The 21,348-nt window shown below is 36.3% G+C and overlaps 1 protein-coding gene and 1 long non-coding RNA gene across 40 annotated transcripts in view; one reads left to right on the top strand and one right to left on the bottom strand.

The window, feature by feature from the left end:
- The window catches only part of ADGRL2 (adhesion G protein-coupled receptor L2), a 382,604-nt gene that overhangs the window by 343,724 nt on the left and 17,532 nt on the right, over window positions 1-21,348 (top strand). For 29 of the 39 annotated variants that reach the window (NM_001190477.2, XM_040704623.2, XM_040704615.2 and 26 more), the window contains 11 exons: window positions 2,875-3,171; window positions 3,715-3,818; window positions 4,640-4,825; window positions 5,885-5,923; window positions 8,837-9,020; window positions 11,086-11,208; window positions 11,467-11,672; window positions 12,751-12,924; window positions 13,976-14,185; window positions 15,163-15,383; window positions 16,646-16,712. In NM_001190477.2, the coding sequence (NP_001177406.2) occupies window positions 2,875-3,171; window positions 3,715-3,818; window positions 4,640-4,825; window positions 5,885-5,923; window positions 8,837-9,020; window positions 11,086-11,208; window positions 11,467-11,672; window positions 12,751-12,924; window positions 13,976-14,185; window positions 15,163-15,383; window positions 16,646-16,712 (1,811 nt within the window). The remainder of the gene's footprint in view (window positions 1-2,874; window positions 3,172-3,714; window positions 3,819-4,639; window positions 4,826-5,884; window positions 5,924-8,836; window positions 9,021-11,085; window positions 11,209-11,466; window positions 11,673-12,750; window positions 12,925-13,975; window positions 14,186-15,162; window positions 15,384-16,645; window positions 16,713-21,348) is intronic. The other 10 variants (XM_040704627.2, XM_040704617.2, XM_046944451.1 and 7 more) reach the window with 1 other exon arrangement.
- Window positions 10,500-18,137, bottom strand: LOC121111366. Its single transcript, XR_005861873.2, has 3 exons — window positions 18,103-18,137; window positions 17,297-17,421; window positions 10,500-11,184 (listed from the first exon to the last, which is right to left on the bottom strand). It is a non-coding gene; the product is annotated as an uncharacterized LOC121111366 (long non-coding RNA).

Genomic DNA, 21,348 nt, shown 5'->3' with positions numbered 1-21,348 from the left:
GCTTTACACAGCAGCCCGGTGTATGACTCCTTTTGAAAATGAAGGTGTAGAATTAGGTTTTTGAATGTTCAAATATATTGAAATATTTGGCCTGTAAAAACAAATGTTTAAATGAAAAATCCATGCAGCCAATTTGGAAAATGATCTAAGTTGCAGAGATGAAAATGGAACTATTAGTGTTTTCAGAAATGATTAATCATCTGGGCATTCCAGATCAATTTTAAATGTATGGGTATGGTTGTGTCTTGAGGTTTTGGTTTGTTTGTTTGAAGGTAGTTAATATCTACTTAGAGTATAAACACATTGGCAAAGAATACAAAATTGAAGAAAGAATGTCTCTAAATCTATTCTTCACTGTCAGTTGAGGAAACAAAGTTACTATTCCCCTGCTGTCCTAAGCAATTGTGTTATGTTTTTTTTAATAGATATCACACTGTTAAACAGGTGTTAAGTTTTACTCCAGTGATGTCTTAATTTTTAGAAACACAGTACATATAGCTGTTTAAATCAACTGTTAGGAACTGCATGAAACAAATGTAAGTTAATTACTCTCAAAAAGTCTCTGAATTTCCTTCCTGTTGATCTTTTTTTTTTTTTTTATCATACAAAGACTGTCTTCAGGTGATAATGTGACCCATCCATATTTAAAAAAAAAAAAAAAGAAAGAAAGAAAAAAAAAAAAAAAAAAAAAGGATTCCAGTCATGGAATCATAGAGTGGTTTGGGTTGGAAGGGACCTCAAGGATCATCAAGTTCCAACCCCAATTCTACAGGCTGCCAGCCACTAGGTCAAGTACTAGATCAGGTTGCCCAGGGCCCCCTCCAACCTAGCATTGAACACCTCCAAGGAAGGGGCATTCACAGCCTCTCTGCTCTAGGGACAGCAGAATGTTATAGCTGAGGGTGCAGCAACAAAGTATGTTCTGAAAATTGTCACCTCACTACTGAACTTTAGAGAATAGTTTTGTGTTCTTGCTGTGATGTTTTGCTCCTGAGACAAAGCTATCCTAAACATTACAGGTTCATGCAGTAAATGCAATAATGCTAATACACATTTAAGTGATTAAATACAAACTTATTAGCACAATGTGTTAGGGAATGGATAGAAATAATGGGTTGTCCCTTGCATCATCTTGTGTCTCCTGCAGCTTCCTGTTCCCCAGGACCTGATTCAGCAGGCGTTGCCTGACACTGCTGCAAGTGATTGCAAATGCTTTTGACAAATGTTAATTGGGAAAGCACTAGAAGGCTGGATGCATTGTAATCAAAATAAAATTACAGCAGTTTCACAAGATGTCAGGCAAGCACTTGCAGAACAGATTCAGAGATTTCAGTAGGTTTCATAGTAGCTGGCTAGGCCACAAATTCAGCACAATTATACAGACTGTCTTCAGACAGCCGGGAATTGGGCTGAATGGAAGACAGCTGATGAAGAAGTTTGTCATTTGTGAGTAAGAAAGGGATAAAAAATACTTCTCTTTATACGGTCTTTAAAAATAGATGCCAGTGTTCAAAATCTACACTCTAAATTCATATAAAAATGAAGAGTCCTTTCAACCCAAGCCAATCTATGATTCTATGATAGTTGAGTCTCCTAAAATATTATAAATGAAATATGATTGAAATATCTCCTAAACAAGTGGAAGTTAATCTTACTCAAAATGCAAACTTAAAAAAAAATAAAAAAAATCTGCTGACAGAAAGCTTAGCAGAACTTGATGTTCATAGTGAACTTATCTAGAGAACATGATAAAAAACACATTGTCTGTACCTCACAGGTCAGGGGCCTAACTGCAACGGAACACAGTCATGACAAAAAAAGTCACCTTCTCCAGTTAAGTTAATCCTAAAATTAGTTTCATTTATTTCTGCATTGGTTAGGATATAAAAAAATAGTTGATCTGAGCGTGTTTAATCTCAGCACAAGGATTTGTGATTTTATGTGCCTGTAAAACACTGTGAACACTAATGAAGATTTGAAAATAATTCATGGTGACTGCTTCAGTTACATTACTTGCATTGTTTCAGCTGTTGCTCCGTATACATTTCAAGGTGATGAACAGGAATTACAGACTGTTGTCTTCACAAGCATTAAGGAGTGCTATCTCTGCAAAGCCTCAGAAAAGGAGCCAGGCCCACTGCTCCTCCCAGTCTCAGCAGTGCCAGGGAGTGAGCACTTCTGTGTTTCGGTCAGAAATAATTTGGCCCAAATTTATCCTCGAGTGGTGTGAAAGATTGTAGTAGGTGCTTGCCACTGGCTTTGCACAAGACATGGCTTCATACCTGCTGTATCAAAAAAGGATGTTAGAGCCCACAGTGTTCAAACACCAGAGCACCACGTCCGTGCTATGCGTTTGTTCTGCTCGAAGCTAATCAGGCATGCTGTGGCTCTTTCAAGCAGAATGACTGCCGGGTAGGAAGATGTAATCGGAATTATTTCCCTGGAAGGTGTGTAGTCGGTGACTTGAAGTTTTTGGGTCTGTTTTTTAAAACATTCCTGTTAGTTACAGCCTACTACCTTTGTTTTTAAAGCTGAACTGTACTGTTTATGGCTCTATCTATTGAGTTCTTCCTTCTGTGGAAGCAACTAAGTAATCTTTATTTGCTCTGAGCATGTTTGTTTTGTACTGATAACTCACTAGGACTGCCTTTCCGCCTTTAGAAATGTAACTACCAATTTTTATTACGGAAGAGAGTGTTTAGAGAATGTGCTGAAACTTCATACTGGTATGAGTTGGGAGGAAAAAGAAAAATTCTTAGGCACTCAGGTTAAAGAAAAGGACACACCAGAGAATCCATTAAAACTACATAAATAACTTTTTTTAATAATTCTGAAATCATTCACTTTTTTATTGCTCTTATTTTCCTTGTGCAGTGCCTACTACAGCAGTGACAATAACATCTTCAGCAGAGCTATACAAAACCACAGCTTCCACCACTAGCACTACGTCACAGAAAGGTCCCGTAAGCACAACATTAGCTGGAGGAACAAAGGAAGGAAGCAGAGGACCCAAGCCACCACCACCCATTTCTACAACCAAAATTCCCCCTGTGACGAGTTTTTTCCCTTTGCCAGAAAGATTCTGTGAACCGACTGAGGCCAGGGGGATTAGCTGGCCTCAGACACAAAGAGGAATGATGGTTGAACGGCCTTGTCCCAAAGGAACACGAGGTATTGCCTTTAAAAATACATCTTGATTCCAAGCAGACATTTCAAAGGCACTGTGCCGCTCTCTCATGGTGATTTTTCTTAAATCTCAGGCTGTCTGTCATATGATTTTTTTTTATTACTTAGAGAATGCAGTATCTACAGGCAATGGTGAAGTTCTAATCTACAAACTGCATTTGAGTGTAGATTCAGAATTACCTTGCATGTACGCTTCGAGAATCCGGGTCAAATTTTAGATCTTTACTTGAGGACTGTTATGAAATATACTTACAGCTGCCTTTCTCATTATGAGCTCCCTTCTGAATGAGCTCCAGGAAAAATCAAGGGCTTTTTGTTTGTTTGCAGAAACCGTCTGGTACTTTTCACTGACTTTTTTATTGCTGTTTATCATCTACCTTATTTCCTTACGTTTTTGTCAGTTTGTCAACTGCTTACACTAGTGGCATTCAGAATTTAACACTGCTAAGGAGCACATTGTTGCTGTTTTCCTGAATGCATGCAGAAAAATTGTTTCAATTTAATTGTAGCTTTCCACATCTGTTGTAGGAACTGCCTCGTATCTGTGTGTGGTTTTAACGGGAACATGGAACCCCAAAGGCCCTGATCTTAGCAACTGCACCTCACACTGGGTAAATCAGCTGGCTCAGAAGGTTGGTTGAAACCTTTTAATCTGATGTTCACTTGTGATTAAAGATTTTAACTGCAAGCATAAATAATTGAGTTTGTTGAAGCTGTCTTTATTACTCTGTGTTCTTTTGAAATAAAAGGAGTTGCATGTACTTCGTGTGTAAAGCATTTACCAAAAGTTTGGCTCATAAGTGTATTAAGGCACACTCTTGTGCTCAGTTATTGAATGAGAGTCTGTACTTACATGTTTTCATAGCATTTTAAAGCAAAATAGCTCTTCCAGTGTTTTTGCTGTGTGATTTATATTTTATTTATAAAGCAAAAAGTCTGGTGTGCAACAAGGCTTATTGGCTCAGGGAGAATTTTACTTGAATAAATAGATTTTTGTACGAGTGCATTAATAACAGTATGATTAGAGCGCAGAGCCACTTTCTGTGTTTTCCTTCCCTACTGAGATTTACTAAGTTTATGAAAACTGGATAATTTGTTGTCAGTACCAGGCTACTTGACTTTCAAATGCCTCAAGCACTGGTGTGAACAAATAGATTTCTTACTGTCTGATAATGGCAGAAAAATAAAAGTGAGGATGAACAGAAGATCTAGCCCAAAAGTCCCAGTCTGATTTCTGGTTTTGATGACTGTTAAGAACTGCTTTTGTGTGTCACGGATCTAAGAACCTTTAATCTTCTGAGATAAAGAGAATGTTATTGGTCTCAATTAGTTGCAGATTTCAATGTATGTGCAAATGGTTATTTCACCACAACAAAGGTACGTGGGGAATTGGAATTAGGAGCCGCAAGCAGAACAAGGGACCCTGCTGAGATAATATAAATTGTCATTTCAGATCAGAAGTGGAGAAAATGCTGCTAGTCTGGCCAATGAACTGGCTAAACACACCAAAGGACCAGTCTTCGCTGGCGATGTTAGCTCATCAGTGAGGCTGATGGAGCAGCTCGTGGACATTTTGGATGCTCAGCTGCAGGAACTGCGACCCAGTGAAAAAGATTCTGCTGGAAGGAGTTATAACAAGGTATGCATCTTTGTTCACCTCCCTTTGCTGGGATAACCATTGCTCTTGATTTTTTTTATCCTTTCCAAAATATTAATCTATACTTTGTTCCTGCGTGCTTTTAGTTCTGGAATAAACATGTAAGAGAAAACAACAGTAAATACACAGTGGAAAGTTGCAATTACCTTCTTTTTAGGACATAAGATAAAATTCATAATAGAATAAATTTCACTGGTCCTCAAAAATAGCTGTGAGTCCTTTATTAAAATCTTGTATGCATTGTAAATAATGTAGGTAAATGGGCACTAGCTTACAGAAATTCTCAACCAAAACAGTATTTTTATTCAGTGAACATTTTAACCCTGAGCAATCAGTGGGATTCAGCAGGATTGCACGGTTTTGCTTTAATCTGAATTCCTGCAAAATAATAGCATTTTCTTAGACTTTTTAAGACGCCAGCATCACTTAAAATTGATCATATCTCCTAGGATGATCTAAACCATAAAGACATAGTTTTTGTTGGTTTTCTTTTCTTTTCTTTTTTTTCTAGAATAGTGTTGAGAGAAACATTTCAGAGAAAAATTATGTCGGAGTGTTTTAGATACAAATCACAAAAGCGTTACCGTTCCAGTTTTTCTTGGAAGAAATGCTACATTTCATGGCCACTTCCTTTCCTCAGCTCAGTCAACAAACTACAAACAAAACATTTTTCAGCCTGCTTTAAAGAGAGCTCCATGCACTCCTCTGTTGTCTGGGCAATAGTTTTATTTACAGTCCCTAGCTACACTTAGAAGAGTTTTCCCTTGGACAGATAAAGTGTCTACACAAGGATTTCCTCCTTTGACCTTTTCACACAAATCCCACTGCTGGGACAAAGATCCCTGGGCACCTTTATAATGGTTGGGAAAAAGGTTTCCTGTTTGATGTTTTTCTGTAGTCATTGCTGAACAAAAACTGAATTAACGTCCAAACTCTTTACAGTTCAAATTATGGATTTGAAACACCAGACTAAATTTTGGGTATTTCTGAGGCTTTCCAGAATGTGTCTAACTTCTGATTTTCTTTTCTCTTACTAAAAAGCTCCAAAAACGAGAGAAGACATGCAGGGCTTACCTTAAGGTATCTCTCATGTGCTGTCACCCTGCTTTCTCCCTGCTTCAGCAACCTGCCACGCTTTATCATCTTGCTGCATGATCCTATGTATTTCAGTCTTTGATAAATGTGTATTGTGCCCCATATCAACTGTACAAATGTTGGCTTTGCACAGGTATAACACTCAGAAAAAATATATATTCAAAAAATCCAAGTTTATACCTCCCTAACCTCAACTTGTTCCAAAGCAGAAATAGTTATTATCTGAATTGGAAGTAACATCTCTCTCATAATTATGACTTTGGGTAGAGGAAAAAGCTGGGAAATGAACAGAAGTGACTTGAGCTTGATAGTGTTTTATATCAAAGACTGCTTAGAATTTATTTGCTTGCATGAAAAGTGTACATTATATAGCCTGCTTTGTTCTTTGTGTATTCTTATATGTAGTAGAATTACTCCACCGTACAGTTTTAAGAGTTGTTACAAAGGCCAATTTCAGTGATTTCAGGACAAAATATAAAGACAAACTTTTCTCTAGCTTTACTGGTAACATATATATCATGTGTCCCACTAGCCAGGCTATATGGAAGGCACATAACACACTGCTGTCTGATTTTCAGTTTCTTTCATCTCTGGTAGAATGGTTGCCCATAGTGGCCAGCTCCTGCTCTGTGATACAATGCCAGTAATGCTAACCTCACACCTGTGATAAGGAGAAAAAAATGTCCTAGAATAGATCGTGTCTGTGGTTCTGAAAGATTTTATTGCACATTTTTTCAAAGTTTCTTTTAAAATACAGTTTTTACTTGTACCTTCTGAGATAAAATATAAGAACAATTTTTAAAAAGAACTTTGAAATACTTTGCAACATAATAAAATAATTCAAACTCTTACTGAAGGGACACTTCTCTGTATTGGATGGTCTGTCTTTTATCCTGCTGCTTAGGAAACGGGATAAGAGATGTCCAGTTACAGCAAAAATTTGACAAAAAGAGACAAGGGTCTGGAGAGAAGAATGCACTTCTTAAATAATAAACATAATAGGTTTTTATCAGAAAGTAATTTTGAATAGGAAAAGGAAATCCAGCAGGCATTGAGCAGATTGAATTTTCATACTTTGTTTTCAATAATAAAAATTAACATGAGAGGAGCAATAATTGGCTTGCTTGGACAGCTGTGTCAGAGGGGCCTTGTGGTTGTTCCACCTCCTCGCTTGTCTTTGTCTGAGTGGAGGGAACACCTCAAAAGTATTATTGGACAGGTGATCATTTACCACGGGAAAAATGCAGAGCTAGCTTGTCCCATAATAAATAAAAAGTGCTTCATATTAATGAATGCGTACCATCAGCACTATATGGAGATACATAAGAAGCCATAGCACAACCTTAATTTTCGACTGGTGTCATTTTCTGTAAGTCTCAGATGGGCTTCTCTGCTTAGATAAGACTAATAACCCTCTTGAAATTACAAATCAAAAGCTGACTTACACTATGCAAATGAAGCAAGTTCCCACTTTGTGACAGAGGATTCATTTGTACCTCAGATTAGAGGCTCCAATCTGTATTTCTTGGTGACTAATGAATCTGGCCTCTGCAGACCAATTTCTGTTCCACTCTAGTTAATGGCTGCAGCAGTATCAGTGCGAGCGTTTTGACTATTCTGTCTCCCGTTAGAGAAAGAAAAAAGGCTTTAATGTCACTTCGAAGTATCTTCCACCTGCCAGGAAGGTCGTGGTGGTTCACAACACAGACAGAAAGAGGATATTAAAATGGATTAGGCTAATTAATCTTGCTCTGACAATAGCCTTGACCAACTTTTCCTTTTCCAATTTGCACAATGTAGTATTCCAGACCAACATCTTCCTGTTTGTACACTGCGTTCTGTTTCCATTCCTGATGCTTTTAAATTGATCAAACAAATTATATATAGGCTTAATGACATATTATGAGTAGGTAAATGGGACAGAGTAAACAGGGTGTTTCAGCAATGCATGGCGTACTCAATGCACAGCATACTCAATGCACAGCTACATTATGCATTAATGTAAGTGCCTGCCTTCAATTGATTAACTGATTACTGTGATTGATTGGATTATTTTGTAAAAATAATGTAATCATGTCTCTGAATTCTTCTTCTTCCTTATTTACTGTTACTTTATATGCAGCTTAATGAACCTTAAAACATAATGATAGAGTTGTTACAAGAAGGACTTAAAATGGCAGCTTTATTCAGCTTTTCAGTTTTGCCTTCACTGATAACGGGGACAGTCAGTGGACATCTTGTTTGCTCTATTGATTTCCTTTTTTAACTGACCTTTGTGCAGGAATGGGAGTTAGTAATCTTTTTAAGTATCTATGAACAGGTACAGGAACAGGAGGGGGAGTGAGAGTGGCCCAGGCTAATTTATATCCACTGAGTCAGCTTCATTTCATGCCTCCTGTAATAAAGAAGGCAGTTTGTCATAGACAAGTAGTTTATAGCACAGTGGCTGCATGAGTTGTACTAAGTTTCCAGAAGAGTATTATTGCCATTTTAGCCTAAGCTGCAGAATGCCAATTTTGGCATTAGTATTTTTAAATAGAATTTATATATTTTGACATTAACTTTAAGATGAAAGCTTCAGGCAAAATTTCTGGCATTTGTTTTTACATTTTTTCAGCACATTAATATGACTGTCTTTATATCTGATACGAGACAAGTCAAATCTGCATGTTTACCACTTAGAGACCACACAGTGCTAGTGGCTAACTGCACTTCTATTAATGCTAATCCAGCAAGGGATTGGAAAATATTTTTATGTTGAAATAGTCTTCTAGTGCCATTAAATCACAGTAAATCATTCTGACAGTTAAGTATTATAATTGTCACCAGATAACGCTGGAAATTTTCCCCAGCTGCCTAAGGCAATCAGACCTAATGATAGTTTTCTAATGAATGCAGGCAATTGTTGACACAGTGGACAACCTGCTCAGGCCTGAAGCTCTGGAGTCCTGGAAAGACATGAATTCTTCAGAACAAGCCCATGCAGCCACAATGCTACTTGATACATTAGAAGAAGGGGCTTTTGTCTTGGCTGATAATCTCTTAGAACCAACCAGAGTCTCAATGCCCACAGAAAATATCGGTAAGTGAATTTCTTTTCAAGTACTAATTAAAGTGCTGCGAATTGCTTTTACACAAAAACAATTATTCTTTGAAAGCTGAGCTGTGCAACGTTTGGTATAAAGCTGTACTTTACCTGCCTGTGTAGGAGAGGAGTTATTCCTAAATAGAGGTGAAATGCTTTTGTTTAGTTCTGCAAAATTAGCATTCTTCTTCAGTATCCTCAATACAGTGTAGAATAGAAAGTACTTGATGTTGTGAAGTTGATTTACCACTGAAAAATCATTAGCAGAGCCTATGGATATGAAGAATGCTTAAATGACAAAGTATGGATTTTTTGAGGTAACTGCTTTCTGTAGGGCTGTGGAAATGCTTTTCTATTACATATAATCTGTTCTTAATGAATTTAAATTACTTTTTACGATACACTCTGCCAGTTAAATATTTTAGGCGCTCAGAACATAGGCAAAATGTTTATATTAAACATGACTGCCTTCAGGTAAAAATGTGTTCAGTGGACTACATCTCCCATAATGCAGAATAGCTATGCTCCAGAGACTACAAAATAGCTGAAGATAGTTGGAGCATAATTTAGAATTTAAGTGGTGACACAGAAATGAAGGGATTTGGTATTAGAGATGTGCAAATATTGGTACACGGGATGTGTTAAAGCAAAAATAATTGCTATGCATAAAATTAAAATTCCTTCATCTTATTACAAAGATGAATGTAGTTTCAGCAAAGTATGAGGAAGCTGAAAGTCTTCTAATTTGAGAGGTACCGAAATGGAGACTTGGAGTAGACTGCAGAAATTAGACTTTTCACGTTTCAGTGTCTGCATATTAACTGCGTAAGATGTTTCTACCTGGTTTATATTTAAGAAGGAAGATACTAGGAAAGGATTGAGAGGTGTTACAGCCTGTTATCACAGTTCTTTCTGAAGGTTTAGAGGTAGAATTGCAGAACGTTGTCTGAGAATGCAGTCCAAAATTAACTGCTATTTATTTCCTCTCACTTGTATAAGAAAACGTACTCAGACTTTGTAGGGAAAAAAAGCAAATAACCTTTTCCCAACTATGATGTATTTCATTTCTAAGACAAATGCACCTTTACATATAGCTGGATATCTCACTTAGCATGTACACACTGTTCTATGGAGCTCAGTAGAGTGAACATCACTTCCTCTGATAAGCTGTCTTCAAATCATAGCAAAGCATCGCTGATGCCATGCAAATCTGCATATAGCAGCACTGAATTTCCAACATGCATAATTGTGTATGGTTTAGAGAATGGAAAATCATTCTCCCATATTCCTTTTGTAGGTCCATAGTGTCAACATTCATTCTGATAATTAAACTAGTTTAATGTACCACAAGATATTTGACAACAAATTGACCACTCTGGCTTATATGTTTTTTTACACATCTAAGGGAATCCAGCCTTTAATGTTAATCCCATGAAAGCTCCCAGTATGCTGTGTGATATAAAATTAAAACTGACTGGCTGAGTGATACCTTAAGTTTTCAGTTTAAATACTATTTTAACATCACTATTTTATTTATCAACCATTCTACAGAATTAGATATAGGGGGGAAAAGTAAAATGGTATGAATATTGCTTAGCTAAATACACAGCATAAGTGTGCTTAGGCATTTATTTGCTGACTTTTAAAACCTCTTTAAATCAATACTTGAAGTTCTAAATCTGCTGGCTGTGGATACTGCACAGACAATTGGAGCTTCAAAATTAATGTTTCTCTGCAATACGTATGTTTACGGTATTTTTAAATGGATATGTTAAGGGCACACATTAAAGCAAGGTTTGATGTCATGTTTTCACTATTAAAGTGCTGTCATTTTCTTTAAACTTTAATTAAACCTAGTGCACACTACTAAAGTAACTCTGTGTAATTGAAACATTCCAGTACAGATCTCTCTTTTGATGGCAAATGAGACCAGCAGTGTGATAAAACTAAATATTGACTGGGGAAAAACAATTGTCATCTGGCATATTGTAATCTGGCCAAAAAATGCTTTCTACTTCCTCCTTTTTAACACTTTTTTTTTCCCCCCCTTGAATCTGCTTAGTTTTGGATGTTGCAGTGCTCATTACTGAGGGCCAGGTGCAGGACTTGAAATTTCCTCAGGGCAGTAAAGGAGGCAACTCGATTCAGCTCTCTGCAAGCACTGTGAAACAGAACAGCAGAAATGGTGAGTCCTGAGCACATAGCATCAAAACTCTATTAAATTCCAATACATTACCTCCCCTAGTTAAAAAATGAAAAGCACAACAAAACTGTTCTGTGCTTTTTCTTGAATACAGTAGGTACCTAGGCATTTTTCTTCAAATTTGTAGCCTGAAAATGCCTCTGTGTTTACTGATGCTTTATTTTCCTTTCATTACAGTACAGACTGCAGCTTTCCTGTACATTTCTGTGGCACAATGATGGGATTTCTTTTCTTTTGTAGGGCTAGCAAAACTGGTTTTCATCATTTACAAAAGTCTGGGGCGTTTTCTTAGCACGGAAAATGCAACCATAAAGCTGGGCAGTGATTTTGCTGGTCGGAACAGTACAATTGCAGTCAACTCCCATGTCATTGCAGCCTCTATCAACAAGGAGTCTAGCCGGGTGTACCTGACTGATCCTGTGTATTTTACTCTGGAACACATTGATGTGAGTTATGCTAATGAATTAATGGGAAGGTCATAAAATCAGCAAGAGAGAAAAGCAATGCAGAAAAATAACCTTTTTTTCCATTTGAATTTTAAATGTTGGACTAGGTCAGAGACATGAGCTTAGTTAAGTCTATGAACATAAAATTAAATGAGCCTGGTTCAGTGATTATTAGAACTTAAGTGTATTCTTAATGAAAGCTAATTCAGTAATCAACATGAAAATGTAAATGACTAATTTGTTTCTAACTGAAAATTAACTCTTACCTTAGTAGCAGGGGAGAAAATAACTGTTAAGATTCTTGTTTGTCTGATGTGACAAAATGACACAAACTTTTTACACTAATTTTGGACCAAGCTCTGCAAGTCTGTACAACAGAATTGTTTAAAAGTCATTTATATAGTGAAGTATAAAGTGTGATATCTTGGCTTTCTATGCTTTGAATCTGTGTATATTTTGTCATGATATATGTTGTTTCTTCGCTCTTCAGTTTGTTCCTTTCTATTTTCATATCTCACATGAGGAAAGTAAATAATCAGTACAGTGATAGAGAAAATATAGTTTGATTTTTTTCTCCCATTTTGCCATTTTTTGTAAGTGTTCTAATTGTTTTCCATCAAAATAGATAAACATAGAGGAATGAGATTTTTCCTGATGTCTATTCACATGACTTTGGCCTGAACATAGGTGGGAATCACAGGATAGAAATAATACTTTTAAGTTCTCAATTACAGGAAAAATATCTCTTCAGAATAAATTTGCTGTCCTAATTTCACAGACACCAAATATGGCTATGTTGTACCATTGGTGCATAAAATTGTAAGATGGAAATTGTAATTGTTTAAAATTGGGTCTACAGTAATTGAAACTACACTTTAGAGTGTTTCGGACTATAAAGCCCATTTAAACTAGATGTCTTCCTTGTATAACATAGTCCACAATTTTGCTGATGAAAAACTTTATTGTCCGAAACATGCAAAGTTTAATCTAAATTACTCTTTACACATATTAAACAATTGTTATTGCCATCTTTAGTGTGTAAAATCCTTTTTTTTTTTTTAATCCTTTTATCTCTCAGCCTGACAATTATTTCAATGCAAATTGTTCCTTCTGGAACTACTCCGAGAGGACTATGATGGGATACTGGTCAACTCAAGGCTGCAAATTGGTTGACACAAATAAAACTCATACAACGTGTGCTTGCAGTCACCTCACCAACTTTGCAATTCTTATGGCTCATCGGGAAATTGTGGTAGGTAATGATATTTCTAGCCATGAGTAGGGAACAAACTTTTAAAGAGTTCACTTTAAATTTTTAGCAGGATACAAAATTGCTGAAGTTTCTTAAGTATTTATAGCTTCTACCCACTCACTCCAAAACAATTTGCTTTCTGTAGCACTTTTCTTCCTCACCATAAAGTTACAAGTAAAATAACAAAAAAAAAAAAAAAAAAAAGGAAAGAAAGAAGGACAAGAAATTTCTTCCAGTCATATTTTGAAGTAACTGACCAAGCTTACAACGATTTTACAGACTTTGCAGTATGACTGGAGTTTTTCTAGAGGGCAAGTGTGCAGGTTGTTCCCTGGAAGCACAAGTGTAACCTCTTCTTAAAGCAGGAAGGTGAAAGCTGGTACTGGTTTCTTAATTCCCTTTTCATACTCCGAAATTTTGTTGTCTAGTTAAGCACTTACTGGATGTCTAGGGGCCCAGGAAGATTTAGTATTTGCAAAGAAATGGGGCTTCTCATAAACCCACTGTATTCTGAAAGGTAACTGAAAAGATAACTGAGATGACAAAAGTGATTCTGTTACAACTGAAGGAACCATCTTTATCTAAACATGACATTACATCTGGAATTACACATGCAACGTATTCTGTATTTTGTCCTAATTGATGTGTAAACCTTTGCTTTCTTCTCCACGGTGGAGTTGCAGGTCTATAGGAAAGAGCACGTACACTTACAGGGAGGTTGAGTGAAAGTTCTTATCTTTGCATCAGAGCCTAATGCTACTTTCAGAATGTTGTCTCTAATTACTTTTGCCTCACAAGTTTGAGGAAGATCATAGGAAAACTGAAGGTGCTATCTAATCAGGCTAAAAATAATCATCTTTGCTCTCAGACATGCTCCTCTTCTACTTTTGTTCTTCTGTGAAGCTGACCTGAGATTCAGAAATTACTGAGTACATTTTGCCCATCTCACATAAAGAACAAGCAACTTTCCTGGATGTTACCTGTGAAAATAGACTTCTGTTTATACTCATAAGGATTCATATTAATTTTCTCCATTCTTGGTTATTTCTAGTACAAAGATGGAGTACACGAATTGCTCCTCACTGTCATCACCTGGGTGGGAATTGTCATCTCTCTTGTTTGCCTGGCCATCTGCATCTTCACATTCTGTTTTTTCCGTGGCCTACAAAGTGATCGTAACACTATTCACAAGAACCTTTGTATCAACCTATTCATTGCTGAGTTCATTTTCCTAATAGGCATCGATAAGACAGAGTACAAGGTAAGTCTTCTGTATATGTACTGATATTTTTCTGATATGTTTGAAACACATTTGAATTAAAGCATGACAACACACTGCCAAGTTTTCGGCATTCTGACACAGCAAGGCTGAAATTAAAATTGTAACTGAAAATAAGTAGACATGTTCATAAATAGCACTTACATTCATCAGAAATATCTCTGTGGCCTTAATTTCCCACTTACAGCTCTTGTTTTTCATTTTCCATTGAGAAATATCAGCTATTATTGAAGCAGGTGTTTTACACTTCTGAAAGAGGAGCTGAAATGTTGAATTACTAAGAGCATATATTCTCATATGTCTCAACAGCCATTTGACTGTTTTTTCACATATATATATATATTAGTACAGAGACTTATGCTTACTTTTTTCTTTTTTACACTGAACAGTCATGCAGGTTTTTTGGCAGTGTTCATGACACTTAATTTGTCATTCAGAAGCAATGCATTGTGTTGAAATCTAGTGAATTGGTAAGAGTTTCATCCAGAATTCAACTGAAGAGGAGAGAATTCAGACTGATTCCTGTTATGACAGTAGAAACTTGCAAAATTACAGCAGGCTTGATGGCTGCTTCATATTTTAAATAAGCTGTATTACATTATGCATCTAGAACCAACTGCTCATGCCTCACATAATCCAAAGTACAAGCCCTAAAATGATACCAATTTAAAAATTAAAGGATTGTTTATAAAAATTGAAAACCACTGCATAAATGAAGACAAGTGAGGGTGCGGTTTCTGTATCTGCGTTCTGTTTGGCTGAATTTACTTTCTGCAGCTACTATGAACACCTTAATATTGTTAAATGTTCAGTGTATGTTTTCAGGTTGGGAAAATGTTCCTGAATTTGTGAAAGATCTCTGATAGATGTTCATGCTCTTCTATTATGCCCTGTTTAATTAGAGATGTAATGATGTAAAGATTTGTGGTTTATATTTCCATCTTTCTTTTTCTTTGCAGATTGCATGTCCAATATTTGCAGGTCTCTTACACTTTTTCTTCCTGGCAGCCTTTGCCTGGATGTGTCTAGAAGGAGTGCAGCTTTATCTAATGCTAGTAGAAGTATTTGAAAGTGAATATTCTAGGAAGAAGTACTATTATGTTGCTGGCTACCTCTTCCCTGCTACAGTAGTTGGTGTCTCAGCAGCTATTGACTATAAGAGCTATGGAACAGAGAAAGCGTAAGTAATTGCAAGTGACCTGAGTGTTTTTCAAGTGAATAATTTTTTAAAGCCTATTAGCTGTCAGAGGGTCCCTGACAGACTAAAATACCATCTGAAAGCTTTATTGGTAAGAGAATGGCAATACTGTGCACAAATTTCAATCAAGTCTTTCGTAATTCTCTAGGTTCAGAGGATTTGTACTCTAGAGAGACCAATTCTAAATTATGGCCTTTCTTTTAGCACAAAAGATTGACCTGAGACAAATTGAAAAAGTAAATAACTTTTTGGCCTCAAATGTATATGAAGTAAAAATTTTTCTCAACTTAAAGTATCTGACTGGCTTAACCATCCAGTTTTAAGCTAATGCTTCATTAGATCCCTTTGTTCAACTGGCCCTCTAGCTAACTCTCATCTTGAATATGACAGTACAATATTCCAGCCCATATGGTTCACTTTGATAATATTTTATCATGCGGGTAGAGCAGGATTAAAATTAGCCACTGTCTTTTATTTATAAAAGTACAGATATATATAGGAAGTGACAGAAGGTAGACAGAAAACATTTCTGAGGATTTGAGTTGCTGGAGGCATGAATTTGCCTTCCAGTAGTGTTTACTTTGTCCTTTGATTAAATTAGTTACAGAATGGGAAGATAGTGTTGACTACAAGAAAGCTGCTTGATTTTGCTACTGATGAAAGACAAATAAGAGCAATTCAGTAGGGAACCAGGCTGTATGAAAAACAAATCACTAAGTGAAGTTGGCCTTAATAGGTTTACACGTCATTTGGTTTGGTATCATATGCATTCTTTCTCTCTAGTTGTGCTCCCAATTGGGATGTTTTGTTTATACCAGATTGTTTTTCAGCCAAACGTAGCATCTGAATGCTTTCTATCCCATATTCCTTGGGAGTAAGCATGTTACATATGCTATAGATATTTCCAAGATGACTTGGAAAACCTGTGATAAGTATTTGCTGATGTTATATTCAGTAGTTCATTACAGCTCCAGTGACTAAAGCTTTTGACCAAAAGGGACACTCATTTTGATTGTTTCCTCTTCTATGCTATTTGTTTCTGATGATGGATTTTGATGGTTTTATTAAGTAGGCCCCACCGTAAAAGTTACAGGTTAGGAAGCATTGTCTGTGGACTAAATGATACTGTTTGTCATTGTTTACCAACAAGATGTTAGTTTAAGAAGTATTACTGTGCTTTTCATTTATTGGACTGAGGAGTTATTGAAATAGTTTACCTCTCATTTTTGTTTTTTCTACCATAGTTGCTGGCTCCATGTAGATAACTATTTTATATGGAGTTTCATTGGGCCTGTTACCTTTATTATTCTGGTAAGAACTTTATTTTTCTTTTTCTTTTAGATTGCTTTGCAGAACAGTTCCAATGATTAATTGTCAGAGCTGTAGTGGAACTTCAGTATAGCCATTTTTTCCTAATGGTTTGAACTCTGAAGGTCATATTGACATATGTAGTCACATGAAAAATCATTGAAGTACTAAACACTTTTTTTTTTAAAGGAACTGTTATTATTGCTTTCATTAAGTCACTATTATACATGTTCCAGAGTTTAACTGCAAATTTTCCAACATCATTATTTCGAAAGAATGTTGGAATGCATTGGATGATTAAGAAAATGTTATATTTCTAGTACTTATACAGTATTATTATCTATATTTGCATATGTATGTTTTTTAAAAACTGCTTCTGTATGTATTTACAAGCATGTTACGTATATCAGACATACAATATAAGTTCATGTGTTTCAGCATAAAAATAGAATATTATGTAACCAGGGGAAAGCTTATAGAAACTCTATTTTTTTTTGAGTAAATCAATCATATGCATGCATACCCATATATGCACCCATGACTGTGTGTCCATTCTAGATTGAATATTGCATTTATACACCCATTACCTGTTCTCTGAGCACTGCTCCTCAATTTCAGGTAAAAAGTGCAGAGCCATTTGTCATCCCGGAGAACATCTCCCTGTTTGTTTGTTTTTTCAGGTTAATAATGTCAGCACTGTATGATGTAGGAACTTGGAAGGAAAGCAAACGCAAAATGTACATTTTGTTTTTTTCTGGTATCTCAGATCTTTAAACTTCACAATTTTTGGATAATATTCTAGAAGACTAAAGCTAAGCATGTAATCTGAGTATACAGAGAGCTTTTGTCATAACAACTGATAATTAGAAGGGATTAATTCATTTTGTTTTAATGCTTTTGAAATAATGACCTGTTCCCCTGCCTCTATACAGCAGTGGAGCTGCAAAGAGCATGCATCAAGCACAATTTTGAAGATTTTTACTTTTGTAGATCCATATGCCAGACACAGTTTGAGTGTTTTTGTAGCTTATAGTTTACTTCTCAGTGTAAACATAAACTCATACTTTGATAACAGAAATTTGTATTAAAAATATACCTAGTCGATCTTTCATAAGCTCTTTATTCCCTCCTGGTATTTAAAATATTGAAATGAGCTTATGTATATTTCAGGTCAATCTTACTTTCTGCTTACATCAAAAACTATTTTAACCCTTGAATAGGCAGTTAAGAAAAAATAATTGTGCAGCGTGGAAGGTTTAGTTTATTAGCATATGTAATGCAATGGAAAGCACAGCAATGACCGCAGAGTAGCACAGTCCTAGGCTGCAGTAAGTGAGGATTTGCTCAAATGCAACAGACACAAGCGCAGAAGTAAAAGAAAGATGGTGCTTACCTTTGAAAGTCTATAGGTACACAGCAACCTCCAGCAAGAGGTCCTGCCACTGCCAACCCTTAAATGAGGTCTGGGAAGGGGCGGATCCTGGCTCCACCCCTTCTGGTCACTCAGGTGCATTGCATACACCTGAGCTTCCCTGGGTTGGACCTGCCTACCCACCAGGTGCTCAATCACTGTTTCAAGCTGTGACTCAGCATTTCCGCTACAGCATATTTTCAGAGAAATATTTTTTGATGAGTGTCTTAATTGAATTAGAAACATTGAAATATTTGCAAGATTTAAGTCTAGACTATTATAATAATTATACAGAGTTTATTCTAAATACATTTAAATTTAATCAAGTATGAGCATAATGGATACTTTTTAAAATGAAACCTACAATTACAATTGAAATACATAGTTACTATTTTCAATATGATAGGAGATATTTTTCAGAACAAAGTTGTTCATTGCAGTTGTAATCCTTAGTAGGAAATTGTTTGAAGTTTCCTATAACTATAGTTCACGTACCACAAGTCTGATTGTGTGATGAGAGTTTCACTTTCTATGTCTTGCTTTTTATTTCATTGTTACTGCAAGTATTTTGCTAAGTCACCTCTATTTCTCTCTTGCTTTAAAATAACATTTCATATGGGAAGCTTTGGGCATTGCTCACGGCTTTTTCACTTCCTCATAACCAGGTCAGAGTGAGAATGGAGGTGAAGGACATTTAATCATATTGACCATGTACAGACATAGTTCACTATTATTTACTGGCCATGACATTATTATCCTCCAGCAAATCATTTAGACTGAGACGCAAAAGGCCTTAGGGAGCAGTATTCCCAACTTCAAAAATATGAAACAGCAGGTAGCAATCACAGCACAGTTCCTGGGAGTAATTCTTCTCTAGCAATTGCTTTGCCCTCTAATCGTCCCAGTTGAGAAAGCAGGAGACTGGAAGAAGTGTGAGAAGTGTAATGGCTGAAAAATAATATGTCATGGGCAGTGTAACCAAAAGCAAACCATGGTTGTACAGTAGTGTACTTAGTAGCATGAGAGAATTTCACCTTAGTAAGCTTTTTTAACATGTTAATCTAAACACTCGTTTTTGACAATCTTGCTTACTTCTCTAATTTACATAATTTTCTCTGAGTTTATAAGTGTTTGCACTTGTATCTGTAGACAGGTTTGAACAAAATGAAGGTAGAGAAGTAAGGAAGGTGAAGTATGAAGTTCCTCAGTATATCTTCTGAGGAACTTCCAGCTTCACTAGTTCCATAGCCTGCCATGCCTTTGGGCACCAGGGTTATTATATCTATGAGAAAAGAACATGTAAGTAATGAGCGGTGGGAAACCATTAGTATGCCTGAAATGGTTTAATGAAAGCTTGGATCATGACACATCAGGAGCTGTTCTTATCATTTGGACAGCTCCATCTGCATCTTTAATAATTAATTCAGTTCAGTAAGAGTTCAGCTTGCACACTCATTTAGAAGCCTTCTTCAGAGAGTACCTCTCTCACTGCCAGTCCCACAGAGAAATAGGCTTCTGCATGGCTAAGAGCAAAGATCTGGAGATACAAGAGCAGTTTTAGAGCTGCATTTGCCAGGTAACAAAAGCTCCAGGGAGTTCAAAAAGGGTCAGAACATGTGCAGTTCAGCTAGGTTACTTCAGAGTGGTGTTTCTGTTCTTCTGTCTAATCATATCCATGTCAGCACTGCAGGCTGTGTGGAATGAATTTTAAGCTGCTAAGCTCAGGCAGAAGTGATTCAATTGAGCAAGTTGATGGCTATAAAACAAACAGTGCTCTCGTATAATCTGTGGTCAGAAAAGCCGAAGAATTTTGACTTCTATGTAGATCCATGGTCATTCATATCCAAGAAATGAGGTTGGTTGGACTTCAGTTCAGCCAAAGCTACTACAGTATGCTTCTCACAGATGGAGCCAATATATTAGACTACCAAAGGCTACTTAAGCAGAAATTCCTAGGATGGCCTGTTTCGTTTACATGGGAATGTATGAGACCAGAATCTGGATGCATGCATACAGATGCAGACATATCTAGCTCTACATTTAAAAACTGTGTTTACAAGCTTATGTATAAAAAAATACTTAAGTGTATTTTAGTAGTAGCCACTTGATAAATGGTGTTTATCCGTTGCTCACGGGGAATTTTATCATAATTATTGCAAAAGGTGGCTTTCTTTGGCTACTAATTAATTGTACCTGAGAGTAATTGCAACCCATTAGTCTTCTCTGCAGATTATTGCATCCACTTTTTTTGAAAGTTAATTTGACTTGAAGACATTTACTCTTAAAATTACATAGATCCCAGGTGCCAAAAGACAAAATTCTACCTATGTTATTTATCATATCCAGTGCCTTCTGATTTCCAGACCAGAAGTGGCATTGTTAATGTTGGATATGAAAGAAGCATGATCTTACATAGTGCTGCTTTTGATTATTCCCATAAAAATTCTACAATTTTCATATTTTAAAGTAGTTAATATGTATTTGTCTTTCTTCTACTTAATTCTATCCAATTACATTTGCCATATCAAGGGTTAGGTAGGAACTGGTACTTTAAAAGGTGCTCGTGTTCTTTCTTTTCTGCTTTTACATACGTTTCAGAAATGTATGTGTATAGATTAAACTAATTCTCTATAATTCAGTATCCTGTGTCTCATAGTGGGTAAATTGTTTTAGAAATTATAGCGAAAACATAATATAAACATTTCAGATGTGTATACTCTCATTGTGTGTGTATTTACATCATGTATTTATTTTGGTTGCCACTGAAGGAGAGCAGTATTTTGGGGGTGGAGATTTTGGTTCATCTTGGATGGATGCAGCCCAGTTGTCAGGATGAGGCCTAGCACATCAGCAGCCCATTGTGTAATAAGAGTAAGAGAAAGTCATCACTGTCTGAAACATTTTTTACCTCAAGCCTTCTTTCGAAAGCCCATCTTACTGTTCTTATGTAGCTTTATGTGCCCCAGAGTACTGCATGTTTGTGGTGAATGCTCTTAAATAAAAGTGTTTTACTCAGGCCTATCTGTCAAGCTTAGAAACATCTATGAATTTATTTGCTTAGTTTAGCAATAGTTCAATAATCATATATGCATGGAATAATGCAGGTTGGAAGGGACTTTAGGCGATCTGTGGTCCAACCTCCTGCTTCAAACAGGCGCAGCTCTGAGCTCAACGCAGCTTACTCAGGGCTGAAAAAGCTTTTCTTATACAAAGTCAGTACAAATGAAT

Source organism: Gallus gallus, chromosome 8, assembly GCF_016699485.2.
Source record: "Gallus gallus isolate bGalGal1 chromosome 8, bGalGal1.mat.broiler.GRCg7b, whole genome shotgun sequence".
NCBI lineage: Eukaryota > Metazoa > Chordata > Aves > Galliformes > Phasianidae > Gallus > Gallus gallus.
The sequence above is the reverse complement of the archived record's forward strand: the minus strand, read 5'-3'. Positions and strand labels throughout refer to the sequence as shown.